The sequence below is a fragment of the Phocoena sinus genome, chromosome 2 (assembly GCF_008692025.1).
Source record: "Phocoena sinus isolate mPhoSin1 chromosome 2, mPhoSin1.pri, whole genome shotgun sequence".
Classification (NCBI taxonomy): domain Eukaryota; kingdom Metazoa; phylum Chordata; class Mammalia; order Artiodactyla; family Phocoenidae; genus Phocoena; species Phocoena sinus.
In genome coordinates, this window is record NC_045764.1 from 173,608,884 (window position 1) to 173,628,717 (window position 19,834).

At 41.9% G+C, this 19,834-nt stretch overlaps 1 protein-coding gene across 1 annotated transcript in view; it reads left to right on the plus strand.

Annotated features, from left to right (window-relative positions):
* YY1 (YY1 transcription factor) overlaps nucleotides 1-19,834 on the plus strand; it is a 30,434-nt gene that overhangs the window by 4,839 nt on the left and 5,761 nt on the right. Inside the window, exons 2-4 of the mRNA XM_032624174.1 lie at nucleotides 9,281-9,443; nucleotides 17,645-17,705; nucleotides 19,417-19,575. Coding sequence (XP_032480065.1) covers nucleotides 9,281-9,443; nucleotides 17,645-17,705; nucleotides 19,417-19,575 — 383 coding nt within the window. The remainder of the gene's footprint in view (nucleotides 1-9,280; nucleotides 9,444-17,644; nucleotides 17,706-19,416; nucleotides 19,576-19,834) is intronic.

The following is a 19,834-nucleotide window of genomic DNA, read 5'->3' on the forward strand; positions in this document are numbered from 1 at the left end:
TCACTACTTCCCATGGGAAGAGTGAATAAAAGTGAAAACTTTTTTATAATTTTTAAATCTGAACATTTACCAGTGAGTTGTGTCCTATCGTATTATTGGATAAACACGCAAACATTGTATTTTCAAAATTTGGCGTCAGAAACACTACCTGGATGTTGAAGAAAACATTCATGTCATTACTGTTAGCAGACTATTAGGAAGATGTGGGCAGGTCTTGGAAGTTAGTCGACTGTGTTGTGTAAGGTTGTGCCTTCCTATTTATGGTGGACTTCACAGGTCAGGAGAGGAGCCATTTCCTAGTCCTAGGTGTCTTGTGTTAGTAGGTCCCATTCTGTTTAACTTTGTGATTATCAGTAACAGCAAGCCCAGTGGTTTCTGGGAATCTTATTAGTAGCAGCATCAAATTTCCCTTTAGAGGGCACTGACCAGAGGTCTGACCTTGGCATAGCTTAACTTCTGACCTTGGGATCTTTGTAAAATGACTTGTTTGAGTAGGGGGACCCCAAAAGGCATTTTTCATTTCCTTTACAGCAAAGAAATTCTACTCCTTTCTGAATTTTTATGTGACAAAAGGAAGCAGTACACTCAATTTCTTAAAGAAAACTACCCAATTTTAACATGATCTGGTGAGATAATAGGAACTCTCTTGAGTACAATTCATAGTAACTATTCAGTTACTTTAGTCTTACAGTGAGGTTTCAGATATGAATAAACATCAATGTAAATGGTTGTGATGGGCTCTTTTCTTTCTTGTGTAAGTTATTCCTCTCAAATGTAAGAGCTGAGGGGCAGGGAAAGAGGCACTGTTGTGCTGGAGGCTGTTCTGTGGTGTCTGGACCCTGTCTCCTCTCCTAGGAGAGCCATAAACTTCAGGTAGAATTTCTAGCGTCTCACAGAGTATCACACTCTTAAAAACACTCCAAAGTGTCTTTCTCCTTTTACAGTTCTCAACTCTGCCCCCTTCTTTCCCCTTTTTGTCTTCTAGATTTTAAGCACCCCCAAAAATAGAAGCTGCTGCCATGACTCCAGATTGAGAGTTGGTTTTTAATTTCTTATTTTGTTGATAACTCACTTGTAATTTGTAGTAATACATATGGTTATTGTACTAACTACTTTTTTATAGATTCTTGACAAGGATTGAATACAAACTGCTGGATTTTACTTCTGGGGATCTGACTGGATCCCACACACACTATTCCTTTCTGAATTAGATTCTAAGGCTTAAATTATGTGAATTCACTCCCTTGCCTAAAAATCCCTCAAGCACAACAGTGTGGATATACTTGATACCACTGAACTGTAAATTTAAAAATGGTTATCAGAATGGTAAATTTTATGTTTTATATCTGCACACACACACATCATCATCATCATCCCAGAGACATGTCATTGCATTCAGTAGAATCCAGGCTTCTCATAAGCCACCAGCCACACGTGATGTGGCCCTGCTTCCTCCCTGACTTCCTTCCTTGTCCCTGTGCTCCCATTATGCTCCAGCCTTCCCGGCCTTCTTTGAGTTTCTTGAACTTGTTTCTTTGCACTTATTCTTACCTCTGCTTCCAATGCTCTGACCTCAGATGTTCACCTTCTTAGTGCCATCTGTTTTTCAAGTCTCAGCTCTAAGAGGCCTACCCTTTCATCCTTTCAAATGAGCACCCCCCTCGCCATCGTTCTCTCTCAACCCTGTTTTTCTTTGTAGCACTGTCTGAAATTGTCTTGCTTTTATCTTCTAACTTGCTGCTTGTCTGTCTACTTCCTCTAGAGTGTAAGTCCTGGGCTGTAACCCTGCAGCCTTACGATGGTACAAAGCACATAGAAGATTCTCAGTAAATAACTTAGTGAACGAGTGCATGGAATTGTGCTGTAAGGCAGAATCCTAGCCTAGAGTCCAAAATAGCACTCTTACCTGTTACTACTTTCAGAAAAGGAGTAGTAAGTGTGGGGGAGAGGGTGGAAGAGCATTCCTTTTTTAGAAAAAGCATGGACTTCAGTTCTAGATTCAAATCCTGGATCTGCCACTTTGCCTCTTTAGATACACTACTTGGCATTTCTCCCCCGCCCCGGCCACGCCATGCAGCATGTGGGATCTTAGTTCCCTGAGCAGAGGTCGAACCCTCAGCCCCTGCATTGGAAGCGTGGAGTCTTAACCACTGGACCACCAGGGAAGTCCCACTACTTGGCATTTCTGAGGCTTGATTTCTTCAACCAAAAACTTGAGGTTAATACCATAAAGGTTTTGTTTGAATTGAGGAATGTGACAGTTGCTGGCATGAAACAGGTACTCAGTAAATGATAGTATCCCTTCCTAAGGTCTCTGTTAGTGGGGAAAAGTGGAAACAGCCTATGTCCGATTTTTGTCTGTTGCTTAACAATGAATCTCAAGTATTAGCTCTCCCCCATTTCGGTGAAGGTTTGGCTTCATGGCGGTGGTGAGTATATAATGTCATTTTGGTCAAAAGTTACCTAGAATGGTCAGACCAAAGTTAATGGCCTAAGATGGAAGGTGTGGAGAAACAAAATCTAGCCAACCCACAAATAAATAAATAAATAGGGAAGTAGGTAAAAAAATATGTAAATTGGTGAAAATCAGGATCACAGAAAAAAAGGAAGCATTAGGGTCAACCCTAATGAGCTTCCTGGCAATCAAGATAAACAAGGAAACTATACTACTGTTAGCTGATTCTAAGATAGAAAAACTTCTAAGGGAATCAAACTTTTCTTAGGACTGAATTCTAAAATAACCTGTTTTCTATATAAGGGGCCCACTGAGAGATAGCAATGCACAGATTCCAGCTAGTACAGTGTCAGATTTCATGTAGTGTCTTGGAGCAGCCAAAAGACTTAAATGAAACCTAATTGAAGGTGATTCTTTACTTGGCTTACTATAGTTTTTAAAAGTTCAACATTCTTTAAAAACCATAAGCATAGGACCTACTCTTCCCCTTAGGCCCAGGAGGGAGGGCAAAGTGGAATAAAGGTTTTTTGTTTGTTTATTTTTTGGAATAAAGGTGTTTTTGCACACCTCTTTTCCAGACACCATGGTTCCCATTTAATGTGTTACCTTGTTTCAGCCTTATATATGATAGATAGGTGGTCTACCCTTTAATAAGTAAGGAGACCAAAGAAGGGTCAGTGATAGCAATGAGAGGCCTCTTGAAGGAAAGAGATCTTGATCTGGGCTTTGGAAAGCCCAGGTGGGGGATGAGAGGTGGGCAAGAAGGGAAGGAGCGTTGTGTTTATGAAATACCTTTTATCAGACATTGAATAACATTGCAAGCAAACCAGTTTGGTGGGAGCATGGAGGGCATGTGAAGCTCCACTTATGAACCTGTTTTCTAGGCCTGTAGAGTGCTCCCAGCCTTTACATTTAGTTTAGTTCCTTAGTCATTTCTTTTTGACTGTAAATGTTTTGAGTCTCTTTGCTTTGCCTCTCAAACGACTGAGAGCTTTGGTAACTTAGAAGCTGAATAGCTAAGAGACAGGGACTTATCTATGTACCTTTTTAACCTTTTGAATAGTTCCATGTACAGAAAAAAGAATGTTTTAAAAATGTGAATGAATAGATTGTCCTGCTGAAACAATTCAAAGTGTGCCACCCCATTGCTGGATGGTACTGGCTAGAGTTTGTTTTTCCAACACCTTCCATCTTAGGCCTGGTTGTTGTAGGTCATTTGCCTCTAGCCATAGTGCCAGTGAGCACGGGAATCACCTAATCCACACTTTTGACCAGAAGTTTTCTCAATATTGCGTTTTTCCTACCACCCTACTTCTTTGAATCAATGACTTGTTTTCTCAGCTTTTTCCAAACAGGAATTCTGATATTTAGTTTTCATTTGCACTGCCCAGTTGTGTTGTATAATCACAATTATAAGTTTAAGTCACATTGATTATAGAAACTGATTCTTTTGTTTGTTTTGGAGTATAGTTGATTTACTATGTTACGTTAGTTTCGAGACTATAGAAGCTGATTTTGGTGACACTTCTAATGTGGATTAACCCTGTCCCCTTGAAACAATGAGATAATTAATTAAGTCCCACCCTCAAGGAGAACTCCAGAGAAGAATATACAAAACAGATTTTAAAGCAAATTTAGATACTTTGCTTCATGAACATGCTTTACTTTGATGTGTATTTGTTTGTTTGTTTTTAATTTATTTTATTTTATTTATTTTTGGCTGCGTGGGTCTTCATTGCTGTGCGTGGGCTTTCTCTAGTTGCGGCTAGCGGGGGCTACTCTTAGTTGCAGTGTGTGGGCTTCTCATTGCGGTGGCTTCTCTTGTTGCAGAGCACGGGCTCTAGGCGCTCGGGCTTCAGTCGGTAGTTGTGGCGCATGGGCTTAGTTGCTCCACAGCATGTGGGATCTTCCCAGACCAGGGCTCGAACCCGTGTCCCCTGCATTGGCAGGCGGATTCTTAACCACTGTGCCACCAGGGAAGTCCCTTGATGTGTATTTGATAATTACTCTGTTGCCAGTCACTAGAACTCAGTAACACATATAAGAAACTTGATAATCAGAGCTGATCAGTGAACACCTTCATCCTCTTCTATACAGCGAATCTATTTCAGTAGTCATTCTGAAATGGAAGGAATATAATAATGGCCACTGCAGGCAGTGAAAATCTGTATTTGAATACATATTATAATAGTAAAACATTTTAAAATAAAATTGTACAAAAAGAAAATGAATTAATACTTCTCACTTAGGTGTTTTGAACAAAGAGGGAAGCTTATGTACATATGATCTGTAAATGCAGTTATTTGTCTCTTAGTGCATCATAAATTTCTCTTCTATTTGGCAAACTTCTGAAGATTTTCTTTGCAAAAATCAGATAAAATGGAAAAATTATAGCAAACAGTGACATAATTTGATCTGTTGCTTTAATATGTGTCCAGTTCTTGGTGAAAATGAGGCAGACATCTTTGATTTCTTCTGGCAATAGATCCTAGCATCTTTTGTCATTTCTCTAGCAGTCTTCTTTGAAATGTGATTTTTTTCCCCTATATAAATAGTTTATTTTCTTAAATTTTGCTGTTGAATAGTTAACAACCATCTGTTTTACAGTTTCTGTGCACTGGTCTTCAAGGAGTTCTCCAAATTAACTTCCATGAAACACAGTGTTCGTTAAGGAATAAGTAAGAAATATGTGATGATAATTTGAAGTTTTAAGTATATATTATGAAAGCGTACAGTAACCACAGCAATTATTTAGAACTTGGACCAACAGAAGTTTTTTTTAATTTTTTTTTTAAGGAAAGAAGATTGTATCATTGACATTGTTTTCAAAGTGCAGGTATATAGTGATAATCAAAAGCAGACTGATTTTTAATCGGTTTAGTTACGGTTTTTAAAATGATGTACAGATCATGCACTTATTGTGTGTACTTCAGGACAGATTGCTTTCACTGTGTGCCACTTTCACTTGGTGTGTCACTGATTAAGATTCTCATTAGACAAAGGTAGTTTTCTCTCTATCTGAACACATCTCTTTAGTCTCCTTTGCAGAGTCCTCCTCATTCTCTCAGTATTGGAATTACACAGCTTTTGGTTCTGAGCCTTTTCTCTTCCTATATTTTTTTTTATAGATAAGGTATATTTCTGCAGCTTTAAATGCAGTTTGTATGCCAGTGATTCCCATTATATTTCTCTCCAACCTAGATTTCTTTTTATCCCCAGTACGTAGCTATTTCTCACCTCCTTGAGGTCTGTCCACTAGGTGTCGCACAGTTAGCCAGTGGAGCCAAACCAAAGTGGGATTCCAGATCCTCTCCTGCAGGTTGTCTCTTCCCCCATTTTCCATCTTAGCTAATGACACCACTGTCCTCCAGGAAACACAAACAAGAAACTGAGATGGCATACTTGACATCCCTCTTCCACCCCCCCCCACCCGTCTGATTCATCACCCAGCCATGTTCATTCCTTCTCCACAATAAAACTTGAATCTAACCTGTTTTGTTTTTTTAAATAAATTTATTTATTTATTTATTTTTGGCTGCATTGGGTCTTCGTTGCTGCACGTGGGCTTTCTCTAGTTACAGCGAGTGGGGGCTACTCTTCAGTGTGGTGCACGGGCTTCTCATTGCGGTGCTTCTCTTGTCGCAGAGCACGGGCTCTAGGCGCACCGGTTTCTGTAGTTGTGGCACGTGGGCTTATTTGCTCTGTGGCATATAGGATCTTCCTGGACCAGGGCTTGAACCCTTGTCCCCTGCATTAGCAGGTGGATTCTTAACCACTGTGCTACCAGGGAAGTCCCATGTATTCTGATTCTTAATCATTTGATTGTTTTCTGGGTATTTTATATTCTTGAATGTTGGAACTAAGAACTGATCCTCAAGAAGTATTTCCTCATTCGACTTCAGTTTGTGTCACCCCAGAATTCATACGTTGAAGCCCTAATCCCCGATGCAATGGTATTTGGAGGGTGGGGCCTTTGGAAAGTTATTAGGTTATAAAGCCCTCATGGATGGGGTTAGTGCTCTTATAATAAGAGACAGAAGCTATGTAATGTGATGAGAAGTGGTGTGTATGTAAGGATACAACAAGAAGACATCTGATGTCTGGGAACCAGGAAGAAGAGTTTCAGTGGCCTGGCACCTTGATCTCCAGGACTGTAAGGAATACATTTCTGTTTAAGCCACCCAGTCTAGAGTATTTTTGCTGTAGCAGCCTGAACCGACTGAGACCACTTCCCTCGCCAGATTGTAAGTCCCATGAGGGCAGAGACCTGGTTTTGTTTCTGCTGCCTAGATCAGTGCCAGGCTCACAGGAGGCCCTCGGTTATTACGTGTTGAACTAATACAAGGAATGGTTGAGCCTGTGATTCCTTTATGCCAAGAGTTCAGCTTTGTTTCTGCCCCAGTACACTTGAGACATATAATCCTTATCAGTGGCTTGCTCAGAGCAGCAGTGATTCTCAACCTTGCCATCATTCTTGTATTTATTAGAAAGATACCAACAAGAATGTGTCTTCACTGTGAGAATAAAAATAGTTTCACTGAAGAAAAATAGCCTCCCTAACCACCAGTTTATTTCGATACCACTAGAAAGTTGATGTGGTGGTAGTTGTGCCTAGGCTGGAGCGATCAGAGGGTAAAGGAATTATCACAGCCCTGAAAAAAGAAACGAAAGAATCTGGTTACAGTGTGGAATCCCAGCTCTGTAACTTGTGATCAGTAACCACATTTCCTCTTCTTTTTTATTAATGCATCCAGCGAGATTTTCTTATAAACGGGTAACCTGGGTTATATTATCAGGTTCTTTCTAGTTCCAAACAAGAGGCGGCTGAGCCTAACAGTAAAGCGCTCAGGTGTTAGACTTCACCCCTGTCACTTACTAACTGGTTAACCCTGAGCAAGTTACTTAACCTCTCTGTGTCTCAGCTTTCTCTTCTGTGAAATGAACTTGCTAATTTGCCCACCTCATAGGGTAATATGTGCAGTGATTAAAATAGTGCCTTCCCGGAAACATTCAATAACATGTCAGCTGCTATTATATTCTGTGGTTCCTTGTAATGACCTATAATGTTCCCTAAAGTGAAGAGCGGTGGGAAAGGAGAAGCATTTAAAGTTTAAAACTGTTGTATTCTGTGCTTTTCATTGTGAAGCAATTTGATGGAGAAGCAGAAATTTTCAGTTAGCATTGAGAGTTTTGAAGCATTCTGTTTTCTGCTTTAGTCACCAAAGTAGTAGAAGACTGGTTTTGGTCTCTGGGCACTTCACTCTAGTTTGAGAGACAAGGCCAACAAAAGTTCAAAACAGCATGATTTAGAGTTCATCAATGTTATTATTCAGAAATAATCCAGGAATTCAAAGGTAAGAATCTGAGGTTGGAGCGATGGAATCAGCCAGCCCTTAAGAGAATTTGAGCTAGACTCCAGAGGGTAGGCTGGGTTTGGAGAGAGGTGATGAGAAAGAGCAGAGGGAGAAACTCCTTATTCTTATTGAATATTTCCTTCCCAGCACTTCTGAATTAACCTGTGTGAAAAACAGCTGGTTGGAATATAGAGGGCATGTGCAAAGGAGAAATAAAATACTAGATATGGTAAAATGAGACCAGACAGCATAGGACCCAGAATGGTCAATAGTATTTGGTGTCTAGAATAGAGGAGATTCATTGTGGGGGTCAGTATTCCTTTTCTTTTTTTTTTTTTAACCTGTTGGATTTGTGATGGTAGTAGAACATTTAAGTAGAGCTCTCCTACATTCTTTGAACACATATTTTATTTATTTATTTATTTATTTTTCTTCATTTCTTCGGCTGCGTCGGGTCTCAGTTGTGGCACGCGGGGTCTTTGTTGAGGCATGCGGGATCTTCTGCCGCCGCGCGGGGGCTTCTCTCTAGTTGTGGCGTGTGGATTTTCCCTCTCTAGTTGTGGCACACAAGGTCAGTAGTTGAGAGGTCTGTGGGCTTAGTTGCCCCGAGGCATGTGGGATCTTAGTTCCCCAACCAGGGATCGAACCCCTGTCCCTTGCATTCGAAAGTGGATTCTTTACCACTGGATCACCAGGGGAGTCCCTGAACACATATTTATTGAGGACCAACCTACATGCTGACTCAGAGCAAGGCTCTAGGGATACGGGATACATGGGGATCAAAACGGACAAATATCCCTGTCTTCGTGGAGTTTACAGTCTAGTGGGAGTGGGTGACAGAAATCACACAGCTATGAGTACACGTCGTAGTCAATAAAAATTGCACGGGTAAAGGCCATGAGGTTAGGGTGGATGGGCCGTGGTACCTTGGAGGAACTTAAAAGGCCAATATAGCTGGAGCTAAGAGTGAGGGGAGAAGAGTGAAGAATGAGGAGGCTGGAGCGGTAGGCAAGAGGCTAGCTAAGAGGTGAAGGCTAGAAAATCAGATCTGAGTCAGCGTTGCAGAGTTGCTGGTTAACAGGAAGCGTGTGTGGTGGACAGAAAGCAGAACTCTGAGAAGTGGTAGGAGGAGAAGCAAGGAAGCCGAAAATAAGCCGCCGGTTAGAGAAGTGGGCGTAGAACCGGGAAAAGTGGATGCTGAGGGACAGTAATGGCCAACGCTTCCCACTAGGCTAAGAAGGAACAGTGAGGGAAAGGTTGTTGACTTTGGCATTGAGGATTTTGGTGACCTTCAAGCAGAAACAGGGTTTTAAGAGATTGAGGAGAAAGACTGGGTGGTTAAGAGGTAATGGCTATAAATTACCCATTTAAGAAGCTGCTAAGGAAAGCATTTTTTATGGTTTTAAAAATGTGTTTGCTTATATATACTTCTTTACTCAGCTAAGACGATCCGTCTTACGATGTTTTTCAGATGAAAAAAAAGATATTGACCATGAGACGGTGGTTGAAGAACAGATCATTGGAGAGAACTCACCTCCCGATTATTCAGAGTATATGACAGGAAAGAAACTTCCTCCTGGAGGGATACCTGGCATTGATCTCTCAGATCCCAAACAACTAGCAGAATTTGCTAGGTAAGTTATAAGAACTTTTCCTTTCTTTTAGTTAAAGAAAGTACTTGAGTGTTGCCAGCTGTGTTTATTGGTGCCTAAGTTACAATAGTGGTTTGTATTGTTGCTCTAGGGAAGCTTCTGAAAACAAGAGCAGTTGGTTTTTATTTTCAGTGGTAACTATGCTATGAATGTAACTGGCACCATTTTAGATTTGAATAAGATGCAGCAAATACCTCCTCTTTAATTCTGTAATTGATGTTGCTTGTGAATAAATAAAATTGCACTTAATTTGTTTGGAAATGGATCTTTACACTGCCTCCTGGCCTTTTTGTATACATTTTAAATTTGCGTGTATTGTCCTGGTCTGAAGCTGCTGGAGGCCTGGGTCTGTACTGGATTTGTACAGCTGACCGCTGGAAAGGACTTCATCAGTTCCAATTTCAGCAGGTCATCAGTTAGGCTCCTGGTGTTTTGTTGATTTAAGCTGGCATGACAGGAAGAGATCAAATATTTAGGGCCAGGACCCTGTGCCTGACTCTCCAAGGTGAGGAGCAGGAAGGAAGGTCTGAACCCAATGGTTGTTTATTTGTTTTGCCTGAAACCAGCCAGATTCCTATAGAAACCTTGGCCCCCCCCCCCCAAAAAAAAAAACCTTGGCCCCTTTTTACATTATTTTCTAGTATAGTTTGGCAGTTTTTATAAGGACGTGAAAAAACCCACACAGATGTAAAATTCTGAATAAAATGAAATGCACTAATAAAATCTAGAGTAGGAAGTATACTCCTTTTCCCTACTTGAGGTTGAATGGAACCTGGAACAGCCCAGGAAATTGAGGCAAAGACAGAATTAGTAAGAAAGAAATCTTTGTGCTCTCCTGTCCTGTCTAACAGAGTGGAGTGGAGCACCTTTTCTTTCCGCCCCCGTCTCTTGAGAGCAGAGTAGGGAAGAGCTGGAGACCCTGGGGTGTCCTGGTTCCTCCCAGCCTGCCAACAACAAGCTGGGCGGCCTCTGGCCATTTGGAGCCTCAGTTTCTCCACATGTCACGTGGGTATAAGAATACCATCGTGCTTTGATAAAAGGGTCTGTACCCTTTTCTCCTTTCCAGTGAAACTGTAGTATAGGGAATATAAACATTAATTTATTTCTGATTTATCATGGCTTTAAAAAACTTAAGGCCCTATCCTTTTGTTAATGACACCGTGTTCCAGCTTTTATTGCTGTTGGTATTTTAAATACAGATATGTGAATTGAATATTAACTGCCCTGCTCCCCTCCCCACCAGAAGTACAAATAAAAATGGAATCTGTAGGGTACATAGTTAGCAGTGAGGTCAAGAGTTTTTGGACAGATTGAGCCAAATATCATGCCTGTGTTTAATGTTGTCATGTGTTCCTAAAGTTAGTCACATCTTCCTTATGGTACTCGGGTTTATTGGGGTATATGGGCTGCTATCCCAGTGATAGAGCGCTGGAACACAGGAATCAAGGAGGGCTTTGTGGAGGGGCCAGCGTTTGATTTGGGCCTTGAAGAACATAGAGTTCTGACAGGTGGATGGGTCTTTCGTGGTGGGGCCTCCATGCCAGAACAACATGAACACAGAATACGCATTCACTCTCCAGTATATATTCAGAAAACAGAAGTAGTCAAGTTTGGCTGTGAATTAGGGTGCTTACAGGGAAATGACTGGGTTTAGGTAGACGTAAACCAGATCATTAGAGCCTGTGAATACTGGGCCAAGATACGGGCTCTTTAGTATGTAGTAGACAGCTGGTGAAGGTTTTTGAGCAGTAGAGAAGGGGTTGTATGATCAGAGATTTAATCTGAGAGAATTACTTTTCAGCTGTATCCAGGCTGGATGGGTGCAGGGACACCCAGGAAGCGGGAGAAACCAGTTGAACAAGAGCTCATGAAGGCCTGAGCCAGAATTGTGGTGGGTGGCGGTCAGATTATGTAAATGTGAATAAATGTGACAGAGATGACAGGAGACAGTGGAAGACAGAGACAGTTTGGCTGTATGTCTAGAGGGAGGGGCAAATGCACATTAATTTTTTTTAAATGCACATTAAAAGCTTTGCTCCATAGGTGACAGGGAAGTTGGGAGAGGGTGCTGGTGTGGGGTTCAGAGTATGCAGTGTTTGGTTTTAGATGCTGAAGAGACATCCGTGCTGGACTTGAGGTGGATTCAGGAAGTAAGTTAGGGCTGGAGCCGTCCGATGGGGGCCCGCTAAGAGCATGAGAGTGTTCTGTAAATACGCTCTTGGCCGGGGGCAGTGGGAGGTTTTGGAGAGAAAAGAGTAAAGTCTTGGGAAGGCCCTTGTATTCAGAACCAGTGACAGAGCCAAAGCATCATTCAGACTCAAGAAAATAAGTACAGTGGACTTCCCCTGGCAGCATAGTGGTTAAGACTCCGTGCTTCCACCGCAGGGGGCACAGGTTCCACTGCACCTCCCTGGTTAGGGAGCTAATAAGATCCCACATGCTGTGGGGTGCGGCCAAAAAAGAAAAGAAGAGAAAAGAAAAAGGTAAGTACAGCATTCCAAGAGCCAGTAGAGTTTCCAGAAGGGCCAAGAGAGGGAAGAATAAATATTTCTCTAAATAATACATTGTGAAGTAATTCTGGTGGAGGAGCAGAGGGCTGAGGCAAGGTTTTGCAGAGAGGCGGGGCCCATGGGTAGTGAGCAGTAGAAGTACTTAGGTGTTGGTGACCCTTAGCGTTGTTCCCCTTGCTGGAGAATTGGGGCAGCAATCTTAAAGCTTGTCCCCAGTTTTCTGAACAGAAACTCCAGGATGTTTCAGCTCTAAACTCGGGCACATGTCGCTAAAAGCTTCCAGGGAGAAAAGATAGGTCTACAAAAGGATGATAATTAAACCTGAATGAGAATTTTCTTCAACAGCAATGGATAATTAGAAGACAAAGGAGCAATGTTCTGAGATTTCTGAGGAAGATTATTGTAAACAGAATTCTTGATCCAGCAAAGCTATCAGTCCAACACAAGGGCAAAACAATGACAGTTTTAGACACCTAAGGATTCGTTTTATGTTGCATGCATCCTTTCTGAAGAGGTTACTTGAGGGTGTGCTCCAGTATAATGAGGATGAACATCAAAGGGAAGACTTCCTAAAGAATACAGTGAACAGAAAATCAAGAAGACTGCTGTGCAACAGGCTGGAAAACTTGTTCAGTTTAGAATAGGAAGTCAGTGGGTTGTAAGAATTTCTTCAAGAAAAGTCCATTTCATTCAGTAGTGGATAGAATGAGCAAGGAGCTAGAAGATCTTGGTAGTATGGGAAAGAGTCTTCTAAAGAAGAGAAGATAGAAAGTCCATGACAAGCGTGGCAGGGTTAAGAAAACCGTGGCCTAAAAATGGGGCATAATTTTGACAATATTTAAAGAGAGAACACTCATTTGACTCGACTCTAGGAAAATTCTCTCCTCGGTAACTGAAGCTCTACTGTATTGGACTTGCAGAGCATGAAATATGATCCTAGCACACAGTTAAATTCTTTAGTAAGCATTACTTATGTAATTACCTGAATATAGTGTGTGTTTATTATCTTTTATAATCAGCCTGTTAAAGATTCCATTTTGTATGCAGAATAGAATGCAGTCTTGCTCCCCTTGACAACATGTACAAAGTAAAGGTACAGGATTTGGGCAGTTGTGAGGTTGGGCTCATTCTCATCCCCATTTTCCATAGTATCTCTTGAAAAGATGAGTAAAACCAAATAAATCTCTCTAATTGGGCAGTGGTGGTGAGAAATAGTTGAGCCTGGAATGCCCTATTCTCTTAGGGCTTCACATTTTGACAATGTAACAGCTGTGAATAGGACTTTCCAGAGACCCCAGAATGGTGACTGGGTCTCAAAGCTGTTGACAAAGAAGTGCCAAGTTTCAAACTGTTGGGGGCCATATCTTATCTTGTTGGCTTATAAAAACGCACAGAAGGGCTTCCCTGGTGGCGCAGTGGTTGAGAGTCCGCCTGCTGATGCAGGGGACACGGGTTCGTGCCCCGGTCCGGGAAGATCCCACATGCCGCAGAGCGGCTGGGCCCATGAGCCATGGCCGCTGAGCCTGCGCGTCTGGAGCCTGTGCTTCACAACGGGAGAGGCCACAACAGTGAGAGGGCCGCGTACGGCAAAAAAAAAAAAAAAAAAAAAAACACAGAACTTGTTCTCCTGGCCTCCTCTTTTCATCCACCTCCACCCTGTGACTCAGTTCTCATCTTAAGGTGGCATGTTAGTTGCTTTCCCCTCCCCTCCATGTACTGGCACGGTAGGATTCTAGACTGGACTTGGAACTGACCAAAGAATGTTCAGGTTCCTGCTGCACTGAGCCTAGACCGCTTAGTAAATCACTTAGTGTGTGTGAACAGGTATAAGAAATAATGACTTATTTGAAAGTCATGGTATTGCGGAGGTGGGACTATGGTGGTTTTGTTCTTTCTTGAAATGTGTTTTTAGTAAATAACTTCAAAAATTGGTCAGTGGGTGGGACCTAGAGAATTCTGTTCCCTGATTAAATTTTGTGCATTTTTCATTAACTAAACTTAGCCCTTTGGAAACCTTCTGTGCAGGAAGATCAGAATAACAAGTGGTTCGATCAGTCCCGAGTTGGTGGTGGTTTGTTGTTGTGGTTCACTACCCACCCTGAGGCTTTTTCACTGGTTTGATATAAAGATGAAGTGTGATGGTGGAGCTGAAATGCCATAAAACCCCTCAATATCACATGAACGTACACTAAGAGAGAACCCCTTGAACAAACTTTGGCTCGTTTGCCTTAGGCAACACAAAGAAGGGAGGTGAACGGTGCTTGCAGATGGCAGCGCTATTACACAGGGCCTTCTGTCCCGTCAGCACAGCTGGTTCCAGTCTGGAGTCGGCTAAGCTGCTTATTTTCATTCAAGAATCACTTCTTCAGAAATGTTTCATCTTGGCTTCTGGGACATTTACAGATTTAACTTAGTCAGAACTTCTGGTTTACATAACGCCCTGCTGAAAATTGTCCAGGAAATTCCTGCAGTTTTTGGTACTGGTGTCCAGCCTTTACAATGTATGCAGAATGGCAGAGTGTAAAATCAGCAGTCACGTCATAGGGCACATAGTCTCTATTTTTAATTGAACGGGAAACTTCTGTTGCCTACCTGGCTCCTCCATATCATTTCTAATACATGGAGGGGCCTTTCCACGTTACTTGTGCATTTCTTTCTCAGTCTCTCAGTCCTTTATTTGACAATGGTGGTTTGGAGGCACCAGTACCTTCTGGGTTGTTAAATACAACTGGCATTTTTTAAAGGAATGAACTCAGTTTTGCCTCGGCCCATTTAGCACAGGTTGGCGGTAATAATAGCCGTCATTTCTCAAGAGCTTAACGTACATCATCTCTTAATTTCCACAGCTCTAAATAGGTAGCATTAATACCTTTTTACAGAATAAGAAACTGAGGCTGAGAAGTTAAGTGATTTGCTCAAGGTCGTGCAGCTGGTTGAAGCCGGCACCCAGTCACACATCCCATTCCACCTCGCTCACCTCACGATGCTAAAGCTCTTGTCGTCGTCTCCGGGTCCGAGAGCTTTGTAAGCTTCTCAGTCAGTGAGAAACTCGTATCTTGGTTACTTGTGACTGACTGGTTTGGGTGGGTCAAGAAGGTATTCTAAGTAGTAGTATATAATTTTAGTCTTTTTAAAAAATGACTCTCTTTTTTAGGATTTCAAATATATATATATATATATATATTTTTTTTTTTTGTAGGTTTATGTACCAATTGTTGCCACAAAGATTTTAATTTTAGTCTTTACTCACAAAACAGAACACTTTCAATCTAGGCACGCTCGTTTGGAAAATGCCCTTTTTAGTGTTTGCATTCGAATATCATGTAAAAGGTACCTGCGTATACTGCCTCACTTGCCACTCTGAAGTGAACAAGACTGATTTGCTCAAGAGCTTAAGAGTGGCTGCAGTTAAATACCTCCACTTCCTCCTCGAGTCCAAGGGTGTTTGCCCAGATGCGCTTTAAACTCTAATTCTAAAATTAAGTATATTGCTAAATATTAGCACACATTTTAAAAATGACATTTTAAGAAGAAATGCCACTTAATAACATTCAAAAAATGAATCAAGAGTTGGGTGAATGGCACATAGGACTGTTCTCTTTACTTTTGTGTATATTTGAAATTTTCCATGATAAAAAAAAATTAAGTTCCTAGGAATGAATTTAAGAAAATTTGTGAGGTCTGGGGACACTCGTAGGTAACTGGGCTACACCTGTCCTACGGTCATAGGCATTTCACTGCCACTGTCCCCACGTTCAAGCCCTAAGGCGGGTGGAAGAGGGGAAAAAGGTTGTCAGTACGACGTATTTGTCAACCCAGTGAATGTGTTTTTAAAGTCAGAGTTTTTGGTTTTTGAGATAATTTGCATACAGTAAAATTCACCTCTTTTAGGTTAGTACCGTTCTGTGAATTTGGGCAATCATGTAGTTATCTTCACAGCCAGGACAGCATTTGAGTGGAATCATCAAAGAGTAAACATCTTAATTGGGAAGACTGAAGCTTGGTTCTTAATATACAGTTCTTATCATTAACATTTGATTGGTGTAGAACCGTGTCGTATGAATCACTATTATTTTTCAGACTCTGTTATTATAACCTCCAGGTGGCGCAGTGGCACCAAATTTTTGTCGTACCTGGTTTTGTGAACTCAGACCCAAACTCTATTTAAGGTAACATAGGCTAGTTCAGAGCCCTGTACACAGCAGGCACTTAGAAAATGTTTGCTAACTGATGTGGTAATCTTCCAAGTACAAGAAAGAACAAGTATCTACACGGTTGGACTGGGGAGGATACCAGGCTGAAAACGTTCTCTTAGAATTCCAAGTAGGAAATTTGTACTGTCTTGAACAAACTCCTTAGAGATAAGTTATAGGTACCAGATGAATTGTTTCACCTCTGCTCATCCAGGATGTGGAAAGTTTAAGGAGGTGATTTCATGAGTTCAGGTTTTATAAAGTAAGGAGCCTCAGGGAATCCTTTTCTCAGATCAAGAGTGAAGAAGGATAATACTGTTAGGGCCTTTGCTCCCTTCAAGACGACAGCAGCAGTCTTTCATAGTAAAAGAGGGGTGGTGAGTGAGCCTGCTCTCAGGGAGCATCAGCTTAGTTGTGTATTAAATATGCATCCTCATACAGGAGTGTGAGATGGCAAAACTAGGGACAAGAACATCGGTTTCAGAGATTTTAAATCTTTTTTTCTAGTTTTTCTAGGAACTCTTAGTTTCTCACCCTGTACCACACACAGATCTTTAGGGAGTTTTGGAGAGAAAGTTTTGACAAAAGACCAAAGGTTGGTTCAGTGAAAATAGCAGGTAGGTAAGTTACCAAATAAGCAAGCTCTGGGTAGTAACTCCACAAGCAGGGCTCTCCCTGACTGCCCAAGTGGTCGAAACTATAATCTCCCTCCCATCACCACCAACACCAAAACTAATAGTATGATAAAAATTAAACAGTGTGAAAAGGTTTGGGGGTGTTCCCGCCAGTCCCTAGGGGCTCCTCCCCAGAGTAACCAATACTCACAGTTTGCTGTGTTTCCTTCTAGAGCTATTATACATATATGTATATAAACAATTCTCTGTTTAAAAGGACTTTTCTGTACCCTTTTTTAAAAAGAGTCTCTTATAAAGATCATTTCTGTCAGTATAAGATGGACAACCCCCCCCCCCCTTTTTTAAGCAGTTGTATAGGATATATAGTTTTAAGACCCCCCTCCCATATCTTCCTTTCTTAAAGCACCCTTATCACAGCAGCTGCTTTTGGATACCTCACTTTGCTTACCTCACTTTGCTCCCACTAGGAGTTTCATCTGTGGTTTTGGGGCTGTTGGTCTTTTTTATTTTTTAAAGAGTTTGGGGAAAAGAGCAGATACTTAAATCATACAGCTCACAGTGCCATCCTAAGCTGCACCAGCTTATTAGCTACGAGACCACAGGCAGCCACTCAGTCCTGTTTGTGCCTAAGAATACTTACCTGTAGGTTGGAAGAGTGCTTCTTCACAGTCGCAGGTCCTCAGAGAATGTGAGTTTTCTCGTCCCTTCCCCTTCACGGAAGCATGTTGTAATCTTAGTTTTTGTACCTATAGGGAAAGCATTTTAGGGACTATATGATTTATGCCAGATGAGTCTACCCATTCCTACAAACCTCTCTCTCTTTTTTTTTCCCCCCCTTTGGTAAGAATGAAGCCAAGAAAAATTAAAGAAGATGATGCTCCAAGAACAATAGCTTGCCCTCATAAAGTAAGTAATGCTAGGGGGAAAGTGTTCATTACTGTGAATGAAGTTTTAGAGAGCTTATAAGAAATCGCACTTTTTATTTCCATCTTCATAATGGAGATGCAGTGAGGAGCTATAACCTGGTTTCTAAATTCAAGAGACTGTATTTTGTGATGTAAGTATTGTTGTTCCGTAAAGGCCACTTAAACTTAAGTACCATTAAATGGGGTTGCTGTAGGGTGCCAGTGTTTTTATTATCACTGTGTACTGAATATACTCTGTTAGGATTTTATTCTTTTTGGATTGTTAAACAAGTCAGTCTTAAGGCATTGGGTTGTGCCTCACCCATGGACCTTTATGGGACTGTGGGCTCCTTATGGAAATTTGGAAATCATTTTGGATGTTGCTGACGTGACCCTAATAAGACTTCATTTCCTTCACAATTTTAATTTACCCTGTTAATTGTGTGTTGCTAGGGAGTACTTAATTGTTTTCAAATGTGGCTATTTATTAGTCTTTAATGATAGCCTAAAAAGTACTTTGAGATATTGATTGGGTCTGTTTTAAACTTAATTGGAGGTGTAAATAAAGTATCAAGTAGGTGGTACAGAAAAAGGAGGGGAGAGATTTTGAATGGAGTAAAAAATTTAAAAAGACAACAACAACAATTGGAGAAGGATAAATTTGCTTTCATGGTCTCACCTCTGATGGCTGTGCACCCATAAGTTCTTTTTGTCTCTTTTTTTAATGTTCTTGCTGTGGAAATTTTGATACATAAAAGCATTTCTGTTGAGGCCAAATACTAATAAGCATTTGAAAACAGTTATCCCTTAAGTGCTCGTCTTCTCTCTAGCTTCTCTCTGTACTTCTTTTCCAGAAAGATTTTTTTTTTCCAATTCCATTTTCTGGATGGAAACTCAGCCTAGGGGTCAAGGTGAAAAATCTGTGGTGCCCCCCCCCCCCGCCCCCCTTGCCTGTGAAGCTGTGCAGTGTTGACTCGTGCTGTCCTTCTGTCCTGCTGTCTGATCATTTCCCCATTCACTCCATTATTGGGCAACAACTGCAGAAGAAATGGTGCAGGACATGCTTCTCCCGAGCATCGCCTACCCATCTACCCCCGCCCCCCCCAGCTCTGGTATCAGTTTACCTGCTTCTTTTCCTAGTGTCTCACAAAATAAATTTCTTCTGTAGTTGCCATTCCTTGGAGACCCTCTTGCTTCTTTCTCTGTCAAGAAGGGGAAAGAGGCAAAGAGAGAAGAGGGAACAGTAGGCGATGGAGAATGACAGCCCATTCTTGCAGTACAGAATACGGGGCCCACCAAAGGTAGTGGTGGACTGCCGTCATCTTAACTCCGTTTCTCTCAGTGCTTCTGTTACTTCATCTGGGGGCGTAGCCGGGTGAGGCGGCCTTGGTGTAGCCGGCAGCCAGGGTGTCTGGGTTCTACTCCCAGCCTGGCTCCTACTAGTAGCGTGACCTTGGGCAAGTCTACTTAAAGGCATCTCTAAGCCTCAGTTTCCTCACTGTAAAACAGAAGCTTGCATTACATGTTAAGGCCTTTTTCAGCTGTTTTTTGGGTTTTTTTGTCGTAAATAATATTTCTACTGCAATATGAAGTAAAATGTATGTGGGGAGGTTGGGAGGGTCGTTGTATTGTGTCAGTGAAGGCTGTCAGGCGGTAGAATCGTTTGTAACAGTTTGCAGTGTGAACCACTAAGCTTCTCTCTCTGTTCGAAGGGCTGCACAAAGATGTTCAGGGATAACTCTGCCATGAGAAAACATCTGCACACCCACGGCCCCAGAGTCCACGTCTGTGCAGAGTGTGGCAAAGCTTTTGTTGAGAGCTCAAAACTAAAACGACACCAACTGGTTCATACTGGAGAGAAGCCCTTTCAGGTAGAGCCAGCCCTCCTCCCCTCCGCTGTCCCCGCAGGTGTAGGCAGGGCGGCAGCCTGCTGGAGAGACGCCGCTCAGAGAGGCCACAGTGGGGTCCTGGTGACTCACTCGGGGGGCTGCCCCAGCTCTCGCCTCCGCCGCGTGTGATCTGTGTGGTACCAGAGACGGGATGTATCGAGGTGTTTCTGGAGTGTACTTGACGTCAGGAGAAACACGGGATTGCTCGAGAGCAAGCCTAAAACAGAAGTTCTCATGTGTT